General features: G+C 40.6%; 1 protein-coding gene across 8 annotated transcripts in view; it reads left to right on the forward strand.

Moving 5' to 3' along the window:
• LOC127414046 (inactive ubiquitin carboxyl-terminal hydrolase 54-like) overlaps positions 1-12,833 on the forward strand; it is a 64,535-nt gene that overhangs the window by 46,497 nt on the left and 5,205 nt on the right. For 2 of the 8 annotated variants that reach the window (XM_051651713.1, XM_051651714.1), the window contains 11 exons: positions 2,976-3,144; positions 3,628-3,807; positions 3,975-4,163; positions 4,257-4,794; positions 6,486-6,622; positions 7,598-7,759; positions 7,949-8,068; positions 10,207-10,366; positions 10,530-10,550; positions 10,749-11,686; positions 11,834-11,961. In XM_051651713.1, coding sequence (XP_051507673.1) covers positions 2,976-3,144; positions 3,628-3,807; positions 3,975-4,163; positions 4,257-4,794; positions 6,486-6,622; positions 7,598-7,759; positions 7,949-8,068; positions 10,207-10,366; positions 10,530-10,550; positions 10,749-11,686; positions 11,834-11,961 — 2,742 coding nt within the window. Of the gene's footprint in view, positions 1-2,975; positions 3,145-3,627; positions 3,808-3,974; positions 4,164-4,256; positions 4,795-6,485; positions 6,623-7,597; positions 7,760-7,948; positions 8,069-10,206; positions 10,367-10,529; positions 10,551-10,748; positions 11,687-11,833; positions 11,962-12,833 lie in introns of those variants that run through there. The other 6 variants (XM_051651719.1, XM_051651716.1, XM_051651717.1 and 3 more) reach the window with 5 other exon arrangements.

The following is a 12,833-nucleotide window of genomic DNA, read 5'->3' on the forward strand; positions in this document are numbered from 1 at the left end:
TTACATTAATATTGTAAGTTTTAAAATAGTAATGTCACTGATAACATGTTTGTAAACTATTAGTTTCAAAAATAATATTTTTATGATAGTGTATGCTTATCCAGTAAAATAATGATTGCCATAATGCCAAATGCAATGTCTGATTTCACTATAAGGAGTACTTTCAAACATCGGGACCCTTAGGATTATTATACATTATATTCAGTGTTATTTACAGTTTAATATAGTACAATCATCTGTAAACGCAATGCAGATTTACTCTCATGCTAAAAAGTCGCATTGTTGCTCATTGTATTACATGTGCTTTCACGATGAGGAGAAACCATCTAAAACTCTTTAAAAACCGGCACACTATGACCTCTGAGACATCAGTGTGACATCCATGAAAGCTGCACAATTGATTACATTGAAGCTGAAATTGTGGTATGATGTTGCACAAATGTAATCAAAATGATTGCGCTCCTTTTCTCCACTGAGATCGGTTTGATTGGCACGGATGTGGAGGATCGCTTGCTCTGTGAAGTTTAACGGAGACTCACTGGTGGTAAAGACAAATAGTTTTGCGAACTGGAAATACAAGGCTGATTTTGAATAACATGTACATTATAAAACATTAACAGAAAATAGCAGTAAAATGTAATTTATGCCTTGGAGAGAAACAACTCTTAAGAGCATCAAACTGCACAAGCACTCTGTGAGTGAACGCACCTGATGCAACAACCGGTCCACATTAAACTGTATGCTTATTATGTTCTTCTTTGAAGTGTTTATAAAGTGCACTCGTGCACTGGACAATTTGGATCATGTTTTTTTCTGCTTCACTTTGTCTCAATCATTTTTCAAAAGAGTTTCATCATGCAAACACATTTGTCACTCCTGTAAAGTGACGTCACTGATGGAGATTCTTTGTCCTCGCCGCTCATATCTAATCAATAATGAAATTCGTCGTCGATGATTTTCATTATTGATAATTATCGAGTTGATCAATTAGTTGTTGCAGCACTAGTTTTACATAGAACTTTATTTATACATGCCCTATTATAGTGTTGCTTGCTTGTTCTGTCCTCAGGGAGATTGTGTTAAATCATTAGCTGGAATAGACCGATGTGTTGGCTTGTTAGCAGTTCCTCACACACTCCCAGCATGTGGTGGGTGGGTGTGTGTTTGTTTTGTTCTAATAGTGCTTACGTGTTGTTGTACATAATTTGACAGCTTGTTGACTCTCCACTCAGGAGTGTATATTTGTGTGTGCAGGTATACAGTATATACTGTATATGTACACATGCCACTAGCATGCGCCATGTCAATAGTGATACACAGTACTATGCACATTTAGTACATGGTCTTTCAATCTGAGGAATAAAAATAGGAATTGCTCAGTGCTTAGAGCAAGTGAAAGTCAATAAGTATTTGAATTGTTGTGTATTGAAAAGTATAGACCATGATATATTTTTATATGTTAATATACTGTATATTTCTATATTGTGTATTGAAATGCATAGACCAGGATATACAGTATTTTTATATGTTGATATATATTTCTATATATTTTATATAGAAATGTACATAAACACGGTTTGATATTTTAGGTTAGAAAGTGCACTTATTTGTAACATCTGACATATTTCTATGGTAATAAGATTCTTTTATAGTCCTAGTTATAAATATTTTGGCATAAAAAATGAATTGATAGGGATTTAATCCTAAGGGTAATAAATTGTATGATTTGTTTCAATCAATTAAATTGAAGCATTTGACATAGACGCATGAGACACAGTTTATGTTCAAAATGTGCCGTCATAAAAGTAAAATAAAAAAGCCCCCAAACATCTCCCCGGGGGGTGGGGAATATTGCCCCATAAAGTTAATCATTGGCACTGACTCCATCTAACTGTTTTTGAATGCAAGAGCAAGGCTTAAAAGCCCTCTAAGAATTGTGTCCATTCGGGGTTAGGCGACATAACCCATAACCAGCATAATTATTCAGGGCTTTTCTATGACCAATTAGTCAACTAGACTTTCAGGCAACCCACCGATTAGTAGTTTTTGAAAATATGTAGTTTTGAACTCCCTAGTGTACACTAGGGGTTGCACGACTACTGAATTTTAAAAGTCGATATGTCGAGCCCATTAGTCGAGTGTAATTCGACTAGTTGTGACATCATACAGATATGTTTTGTAAATTGCATGGAAAGCAGCTACCAGACTTCAGGCTGACAGTGTCAACTACATTAGTTATAATCAACTAGTATATGCAACCCCTAGTGTACACATACACATTTATGCTGGCATGTAATGTCACCCTGGGTGGTGTTGATCCATGCTGAGTTTTGGATGTGCAGGTTTTTATCTTTATAATAGCAGAGCAGGACCATGGATCCTGGACAGTTGCACACAAAGCAGCTTTTTCTGTGTCCGTAGAGTCTGGCAAGCCTATGCTGACCTACATATGAGCTGCACAGAACGCTCACAAAAGCCCACTGAAAACAAGGATATCCCACTATTGTTTACAACCCCAGCTGGACAGCGGCAGGGTGTGGCCTACAGAGACAGACAGCAAAAACCGCCATGATAGCCCACCGCTAACAAACACACACACTAAAGCTAACTCTCACTCTCACACGTTCACACACCTGCGCATACTTTTCTGTTATCGTTTAGACGTCCTTTGTCTGATTATGGACGGGGCGTAGATAAAGTCGTCAGTTTGGGAAATCGGAGTCAGGGTAAGATCAGTTTGAAAATGTTGGAAGAGTGTCAGTTTCACTCACAGCTTGCCATTTTGGGTATCCAGAACATTTAAACTTTTCAACATTTTAAATTGCTGGTAGTGATGAGTTTTACAGTTGGAGACAGTAACTTGTGGTTTTTGATGATTGCTTGTTCCATACATGACAGCTTAAACTGCTGTTCTTTCTCTTGTCTCTTTCCCCCTCTCTCTGTCTTTCTCTCATTGCTCTTATTTTCTCTTACAGATTGGGCCCAAATGGAAGGATGTGGTATCCCATTGTATAAAGGGGCATTACCAGCCTCTACTGTTGCTCTATGCTGACCCTCGAGGGACGCCGGTGTCAGTTCAGGATTTGGCTTCACGCCTAGACCTACACCACTACTCTAAAGCATACTACGACAGCGAAGATTCAGGTACATTTGTGCCAGCGTAGTGGCTTTTTTTTCCTGAAACTCACTTGAGCAATTCCTTTTGTACGACTTAAGGAGGCAGTTGTTCTCAATAAAATGTTTAATTCATAACAACAGCAGTAATTTTTAATAATTTTAATGAGACACAATTATCGACTTTAGAGACAAATCATTAGTGATGCTTGCTAAGCACCACTAAGTAAATTAATGATAAAATAGCTGAAAAATCCCATAGATTCCTATTTCATAGACTTGGGGGTGGGCGAACAACCACCCAAAATATCCTAGCAACCACCTAGCAATGCCCTAGCACCACAAAGAACACCCTAGCAACCGCCCACAACACCCTAGCATCATGGCGATGAGTTCTGCATGGGCAAGCACCACTCACATTTCCTGCATAAAATGTAAGATCTAGTTATACAGATATACAGTTGCTCCAGGCACCAGCATCTGTAATACTCACCACATCCTCTGTTTTGTCAGGCCGTGAGCCGTCTATTTCCAGTGACACACGGACAGATTCTTCCACAGACAGCTACAGCTATAAACATTCTCACTCTCACCATGAGTCTATGGCTTCCCACTTCTCCTCTGACTCTCAGGGAACCGTAATTTGTAACCCTGACAACGACTCTGCCTCGCACAGCAGTCTGGAAACCACAGGTAAAGCAGTATATATGTTCACACTGAAATTCAAATGCAGTTTTAAGCATCATTGAGATATATTGACACCAGATGGGCTCATCGATTTAGGAGTCATGTGCTCACATCTGTCTCGTGTCCTGCTGCTCTTTATCTTCAACAGTGAATTAACTTGTTTATTTGTGAAGGTTCCTTGACTGGCACTGATCCAGTGCAGTGCCATACTCTCAGAAAAGTGGGGGTCTTAGACAAGAAGGGAGGGGTTTTGGAAAGGAAACGAAGTGCCAGCAGGCCACGAAAATTTGAGACCCGTGGTGATTCAAGGAGTCGATGCTCAAAGACAGACGAGGTGTTGTCTGCTGGCTACCACAGCGAAGGTATTCAGTTAAACAGTGTAACCCTGTAAAAATAACATTCCCTCTTCCTCTTTTTTAAAAATAATTTCTTCACTCTCTCTCTCTCTCTTGCAGGTGAGACTTTAAAAGAGCAGCAGGTTCCTCGTTCTCTACCTAAACCCAGCTCCAGTCGACTTCGAGACTTCAAGGAGACTATGAGCAACATTATCCATAACCGGCCACTTTCTGCATCATCCTCGGGCTCCGTGTGTCCCCCTGACTCCATCGTTAAGGTGCGAGACTGGGAGGCAGACAGCACCAGCAGTGAGTCCAAATCTAGCTCCTCCGGAGGACGCTACCACCCGCCCTGGAAGCCTCGGCGCGAGGCTCTGAACATCGACAGTATCTTTAGCAGGGAACGCCATAAGCAGGCAGGGTACAGTCCGTTAGGAGCTCTGCTGCCTGAAGACACTGGGCCTCAGGGGAAGTTGACGGGGCCCATGAAGCAGACCACATTTCGAGACCTGCCGGGACCCCTGGGAAGAGGGTCAGAGCACCCCCCACGTCTCATCCAGAGGATGGAGAGTGGCTATGAGAGCAGTGAGAGGAACAGTAACAGCCCCGTCAGCCTGGACATGCCTGTTAGCGAGCGGACCAGTAATGGCACACACAGGTAGGAGTAATCGCACACTATGGATGTTAAAGTACAGTTGCTTTGGTACCAATTCAGTGCTAAAATGCAAAATAAATGAATAAATAATGATAACAGTCTTTCTGCAGCCTGAGATTGCTGTCTGTAAATGGCAGGGCATTAAAGTAAACACAACTGGTGATGTCTTAAATGAATGTAAACAGGTGGGACAAAATATTGGATATGTGCATTGGGACTTGCAGTTAATGGACTTGCCTCTGTCTACTATGTTGTTGATAATAAAGAAACAACAATATTAACAAGATAGAGATAACCTAGTACAAGGTTTCTCAAACTTTTTTGAACCAAGGACCCCTTTCATAACTCCAAATTGTTCGTGGACACCCGCCCCACCACCACCACCACAACAAATATGATATTATTTACTAAAAGTATAAAAATGACCTCAGTAATGAGTTTAAATATAGAGAATATGAAGCTTGCAGAACGACCAAGCACTGCTGTTCTGTGCAAAGTGTTTCAATTACATTTACATCCAGTGTTTCATATCAAAGAGAGCACAAACAAACACCATAAAATTAAGTTAGGGAGTCAGTCCGTGGAAAATTATACAGTATTTACTGCATAAATAATACGAAATGAACTAATATTGTTCACTATTGGACAGATGGGTATGGTTAAAGTAAGTGTCACTGTGTTAGAAAATAAATTGACATTAAGCTAGATCGTCATTTGTCGTATTACGTGAATTTATAATGTGTCAGTAGTACCATACTTTATCTAGCAAGATAAACTAAAATAATTATAGGTAAGTATATACAGTCGGAAACAGGGGCCTTGCTAATCCAGTGTTGGCCAGCTGGTCAGTTAATTTCTCCCAGAGTCATCTTGAGGTGAGATTCATTCACCATTCAGAGAAGTTGCTGTTACCATTGAAATAAGTGAATTTCCCCACATTTAAATTTACGGCCCAGAATCTACAACTTTTTTATATATGCTGTTTGTATATATTGTTTTTAACTTTTAAGTCATATAATATTAACTTTTTAGTCAATAGCTTTATATTGATTTTTTCTTTGCTTATTTGATTACAACATTGCAAGATAATGTTCACAATTCAGGGATTTTCCACAGACCAGAACTCTGGCTATTTGAAAACAACCTCTGTGGACCCCAGTTTGAGAAACGCTGACTTTGTAGTTTTAATAAGCCTTCTACAATCAAACACGAACACAAAGTTAGGCTAAAAAAATAATGAATCAATTAAAAAAGTTAATTTCAGGCCTGATTCTCAGTCAAATTCAAATCCATTCGAATGGCATTAAATCATCATTATTAGAATAGATCTAATAATCAAGCACTAAAGACAATATCAGTTATTTAATCAGTTTTACTTTACATTTGATAACTTTATTTTTTCCCTCCAAATTCTGAATGTTTCATTTAATATGAGGTACTGCTGTTTGATGCTTGAAAAACTTCAAGCTATGTTTAATGAATTAAGAAAAGGGCTACATTCCATCGTTATAATTTCATTTGTATTAACATCTATTTTTTCTAAGCAAAGGAGTGTGAGCAATAGTATATTCAGTTTTGCTGTGTTATCAAAAAATGAATGTAAAATGCTTTTTAGAACTTAGAAGGACCTGATACACATTTGAAAGCACATTATTCATCTTTCCCTCTCTCTCTGTCTTCTGCTTGTCCTTCAGCTTACGAGAGGGAGGGTTGAAAAAGCCTTCACCTGATGTCAGCCAGTCATGGAAGTCTGTCACCAAATCCAAGAGCAGCAGCGCCTTACTGCAAGATGTCAAAGCGTCAGTCAAGGGCAATAGTCACATGAGTTCAGGTGTGTACAGTATGAGTGCGTGTATTTATATTCCTCATCCAGCCAGTATAAGGGTAATTTTGAATGTTCTTCACCTAAGGATATGAATCATTCTTTCCATATGTTTAATGTTTATCTTGCTGTTTCAAAGTATGTACTTAATATAATGATAAGCAAGCAGTATTGAGAAGAATTTTGCATAATTTATTACAAAATACATCCTGTTCCTTTCTCAGAAATGTTATCTCTTTACCTGTTATGTAAACTGACTGAGGAACATGAGATTGCCCTGGAGATTGCCATTCGTTATATTTAATTGTGTGCATTTTGAAACTATGTGCATCTTGGGCTGCATTTACACAAGACAATGCACAGATTCAGTATTTTGACATGTATCCGATTTTTGTCCTGCCTGTTTACATTCAAAAACTGTTTATGTAAATACCCCACCAAGATACATATGGCTGCCTTTGTTCTTGGGAATATCTAAAAGGGATAGTTCATCCGAAAATTAAAAGTCATTTACACATCCTCATGTTGTTCCAAACTCTTAAGTCTTCCTTTCTTCCATTGAAACAAAACGTGATTTCAGGGAGAATGTTAGCCTCAGTCACCATTAACTTTCATTGCATCTTTTCTCCATACAATAAAACACTTAATCACGCTTCACTGACTACTCTCGATAATTCGCATGTGGAAAGTCCCATGCATTTACCAACCTTACCCAAGTGCCCAGTGATGATTTCAGACTAGACCCAAAAGTGTAGAATCAGATATGTGCTTGGATGTAGGTCAGATGACCAAATACCAGATATGCATCAGATTTAGAGCCACATTTGAAAGTGGCCCAGATCAGATAAGAAAATCAGAGATTTTTTTCTGTTTAGAAAATTGGTTGACACTTAATTGGTTAAAAATGTGAATGCAGCCTTAGATCATTACATTGTTTGCACAGACTGTTTCCTTAATGTTCTAGTGTTTATGTGTGTGGTGCAGCGGGCGAGGGCCGCAGTGAACTAGATGAGCTACAGGAGGAAGTAGCTCGCCGGGCCAAGGAGCAAGAGCTACAAAGACGAAAGGAAAAGGAGATAGAGGCAGCAATGGGATTCAATCCCAGACCCAGCAAGTTCATGGATCTAGACGAGCTCCAGAACCAAGGTAACCAGCATGCTGTGCAAGGGCAAGGGGAGTAGCTCTGTCTCCAGATGCATTTCTTGGGTTTCTGCTGTGGCTTAACGTTTGGAGCTTGGGACTGCATGTGTGTGTGTGCATTTGTGTGTGTGTGAAATGGAGGTGTGCAGGTTTCCATGCTGAAAAGCGCTGTGCTATGCTGTTTGTCACCTGCAGGGAAAGGGGAAGGCTTTGAGCAATGTGTGTTGGAGGCAGAGTCTATGTTAGACCAGTCACTGAGACTGGAACAGGCAGGAGAGGTGGCCGCTGCTCTGTCTGTGGTTAACGAAGCAATGTGTAAGTAATCCTGCCCTCAGCCTGCTGCCTGCTATCACTACTGCCACTAAGTGTGTGTGTCGGTACTGTACATCTGTGTGTGTGTGTGTGTGTGTGTGTGTGTGTGTGTGAGAGAGAGACTCTATTGCAGGGTTTTTATTTGCCTGTTTTCACTGCCACCACCAAAATTACCTTCAGATGTGTTTCAATTCCACAAACAGTAGTTTAGATTTATCTTTCTGGAGCCATGGATAACAAGGTCATCACTTAAGTTAATGTGCATTGAGGCTGCCGTGCCTTCTTGCCATGCTGTCTGTCTGGAACGCCTGTGAGGTCATTACCAGACAAGACATAGACCTGTTTGTCTGTACCCATAGAAACCAACCAGCCGCTCTAAGGAAGAGGGAGTTTGCCCAGTACTATGGCAACCACCTCTTTGCAAGAACTTTGATGGACTCTAAGTGCGTATAGTGTATGATGTAATTAAGCAGTGAGGTACCGACAGGCCTGCCGTTCTGTATTGTTAACAGTCGCTGCTGATTATATAGTTTGAGATGATCGACACCAGCCAAAATCTGTGTTGTTTTGGCATGACACAAGGCAGAGTTTCTGTAACCTCATTAGTAATGAGTATATTCACAGTATAGCACAGCCTCAAGTGCCTTGTTCCTTTATAAAATTGGTACAACATAATTAAATATAATGTACACAGAATTCCAATAAACCTTGTGTTAAGCATATTCAATAAGTGGCATCCATTCACTGGAAGATATAGTCCCTGACATGTAATAATATCAAAACATAATTCTATGGGTGCTGTGCAGTGAATTACACGGTAGCTAGGGGAACTGGTATTTTGCATCATAGCTGTTACTATTGACCTGTTTCAGTCACGTAACTTTTCCCTCGCTGCCGCCACATTTGTGACCATCAGCAGAAGGAAACAATGGAGGTGAATGGAAAAACACCCGTGAAACAATATCAATAAAAACATACAAAATTGCTTCTGATCCGTGGCAAATCCCAGGAAAAGTTCATATAGGTCTGAAGACAGCACAAATATAGCCAAATTGGACTTTCGCAGACATTTAAATATATTTTATCCTCGATTCATCTCCATACGCCAGTGAGTCTGATGTGTGACCGATGATGAGTACACACGCCCACCAGTGCATCACCGTAAACCTCTCTCATTCAGAAGTTACAAATGTTTTGTGTTGTTTTCAGGTCTGATTTGGTCACAATATAACAAAATGTCTGTGACAATCCCGTCTTTATGAACGTAAGAGCTGCTTTTAACTCCCGAGGAAGGCTTTTGTCGCATCCCACAGCGCAGCACATTGAAGGTATTTGGAACTTTGGTAACAAACATGGTGGTGTAGTCATACAGTGAAGTCACATGAAACAGGTCAATATTGTGTATTTGCACTATATTAACCAATCAACATACAGAACCAGAACTATCCAGTTTATAAGTGTCAATAAAATAAAATATCTCTGTTTCTCTGACTGTGATCAGTGTGTGTGAGCCTTTCAAACACCAGTGTCTTTTTATGTCTGTCTGTCTTTGACTTTCAGAAGTCATACCCTGAGGTTTGTCACTTATGGGGTGATCACATGCACGAACACACATGCATACACCAATACTCGCACACCTTCCATGGCCTAGCCCCTGTGTTTACCAAAACCTTACTCCCCCACCTGCCTTCACAAAGTTTCTCTGTAGTTTTAGAGTCAGAGTTGGGTATATTGCAGCTCATATCATGGTGAAAGTATTCTCGTTCCTCTGTAATTATACCATTATTAGATCTATACTGAGACGCAGCGTTAGGCTCAGGTAATTCGCTTTTTTTTTTGTTCCATGACTGAACTGCAATTCATTTTGGTTTAATTCAACTTCATTATAATTTAATCATTTTGTGCTTGACAGAATTTAACATTTGTGTTAGGATTTTAGTAGATTTCCCATCTTCCCTATTTGTGTGACCCTCCCCTCATACCCTTCCTCATAATTCAACCAAACATTGAGTCCCTTTCATTTCAGTTTTTCGTAACAAGTGTTTTGCATGCACCCCATGATTCTGCTTGTTATTTTCTGCATCTGTTTCATTTTTTTATTTTTTTTTTTGTTGCCTTTATTTGTTTTGTTTGCATTGTAGCTAAACTCAGGCATACCTTGCATGAGAGCAACACTAACTCTCAGGGCAAGATGCAAAAGTGCATGAGAAGAGCACGAGGTCTGCAGCAACGCATGCAGCAGCAGCAGGAACTGCAGCAGAAGCAACAGGAGGAAGAGAAGGAACAGAAACAGCCTCTCAGGTACCTGCTGCTGGCTGCAGTTGTGTGTTTGTGTGTGCTCCAGGAGCCCTGCACACAGCAAGAGCAAACATGTATTGTGCCTTAAAATGATCAATACTCTTTTAAGTTACTAGGAGGTTTGAAAGTCAGGTTGGTGTATAATTCATTCCATATTGAAATCTAGGTCCTGCCATGAACTGCCCAGGTAATGTCACACTGATGTGTAGAGAGGCTGATTAGATCTTGAAGTCTTTATACTGCATGACACCATCATAAGATACTGAATCGAGATGTTGACCATGCTCACAGTGACTCTAGCTTCAGGTAGGTTCTTTCAGTGTATGGTAAGGAACTAACTGTCCAACCCGCCCCCCCCCCCCCCCCCCCAATATTCTTTATTCAGTGAACAGCCTGTCCCGGTCGAAATACTTCTGACAAATGTTAAAGAAGAGGATGAGAAGGCAGTTTCAGAAGATGCCTTAAGACCACCTTCACCTCTCCTCATGAAGCCTCAGTCTGTAATTAAACCTGTTCTTGATGACCCTGGCCATCCTGTATCCCTTCACCATACAGACCCACACTTAATGCAGCGGGGCAGTGCAGGGGACAACTCCAGTCCTGTGACAGATAATGGACCACACTCGCACACATGGAGCACCAAAGACTCCATTACAATCACAAACTCTTTTGTACAGACTGCCAGTAAAAGCAGTTCTGCCACTGTGCCTGTGATTGCAGTGAATGGTTGTGAGGGTCCTCTACAGCCCTCTGCTCTGCCCAACAACACGCAGTCTAGTGTATCTTATTTCAACAGTCAATGCCCACCTCTGTCACAAAGTGCGCATCACACACCTTCCATCTCTGATTTTTCCAACTTTTTGGATGGCCAGCAGAAGTCACCACAGCAGGCTCACCCTCAGTCTCTTCGTGGCCCATCCAATGCACCCAACAGCCATGTTTCTGATGCCTATCAAAAATCAAACACACTCCGGGCACCTCCACGGAGCTGGTCTTGCCGCAGTCTGGAACGACTTGATCGCCGTCCAACTGTGATGGATTCCTCCCTTGGCTCTCCAGCAGACCCTCAGTGCCCCTTATCCCCCTGTCCGCCATCCCTGTCTTCCCCAGCACTGGAGCACTATCCAGCCGGCCCCATGCCTGTGGAGCGCTGGGCTGAGAATGTCAATCGATACTACAATTCCCAGAATTCTGCGCTGTCAGGACGTGGCTCACCCTGTGCGGAGCTGTCTGAGCTGGATTCGCTCTATCAGGCCAGCTTGAAGGCTCCCAGCATGCCCCGAGCCCCAGGAGGACCAAGTTCTCAGCATGCCAACAGATCAGGTATGGGCAAAATTTGGGCAAATCTTAAGCTAGGTCCCATTTAGTTCTTTTAGGCTTATCTTTTTCACATTTTTTTTTTAATTTGGGGGAGTGAAGTAGACAAGTGCAATTTTTAATAGAGTCATGATTGGGTCACTGTCCCTCTAGGTCCTGTTGCTTCTCGAAAGCACATTGCTGGACTTTCTGCCACTCTTGGTCGTTCCAAAACCCCCACAGCAGAGATCGAGAGGTGTGCCTACAGAACGCCAGCAGACAGCAGTAAACTGGCTCAGAAGGTGACTTAGCACACCTGCATTATCTCAGTAGTATCTAAAACATGAAATTGTTGAGTTGTGTAGATTTTGTCCATGTCTGTTAGCTTCGAGGCCATCTAAATGCTAGTGAACTTATAAAAGTTGACAAAGCTTTAGCCAGATGTACACATTTAAAATGTACAGTTTTTCTTTTCCAGAATACAGACTAAAAATATTGAGTTCTCTTCTTGCAGTCTCTGGCATTTCCAAATTTTTATTCAGAAAAGTGATCTTTAGAATTCTCACCCACTAGGGTTGAATAGATCCGATACTGACATTTTCAGACGGATCAGGGATCGGTCCAACAAGTCCGATACTGGGTGATAGTCATAGTTGTTACTGTCAAGACCAAAAATGACATAAAAGAACTATAAAAGCACTAATGAAGTAGTTAATATGACGCGTGCATTTTATTAGAAGTCTATCAGTCATACGATAACTTTGTGAATTGCAAAAGGCTGCGTTTAATAAATATACAGTATATCCTGCATGCATTGCGTGTCTCAGAGTGAATCAGCTCTGATGTGTTGTGGCACACACTCATAGCATGCTCATGATGCTCTCAGAGTGGCGCACAATATGTGAGCGCACCACACAAACGTCATCAGCACCAGATTTTGAATGAGAAACAATAAAACTGAATTTCACACAGAAACTCAAAGGTCTTCCTGGAGTGCTCTGCCAAAGTAAAAGCCCAAGGGTTAAAGTTAAGTTAAAATTATTATTATTATATTGCAAGTTACAATAATTTTTAAGATGACTGAATAACTAAATTAAATTTAAAAATGTTTTATTTTATGTGTGTGTATATATATATATATATATATATATATATATATATATATATATATATA

This window comes from Myxocyprinus asiaticus, chromosome 23, assembly GCF_019703515.2.
Source record: "Myxocyprinus asiaticus isolate MX2 ecotype Aquarium Trade chromosome 23, UBuf_Myxa_2, whole genome shotgun sequence".
In the NCBI taxonomy this organism is placed as follows: Eukaryota; Metazoa; Chordata; class Actinopteri; order Cypriniformes; family Catostomidae; genus Myxocyprinus; species Myxocyprinus asiaticus.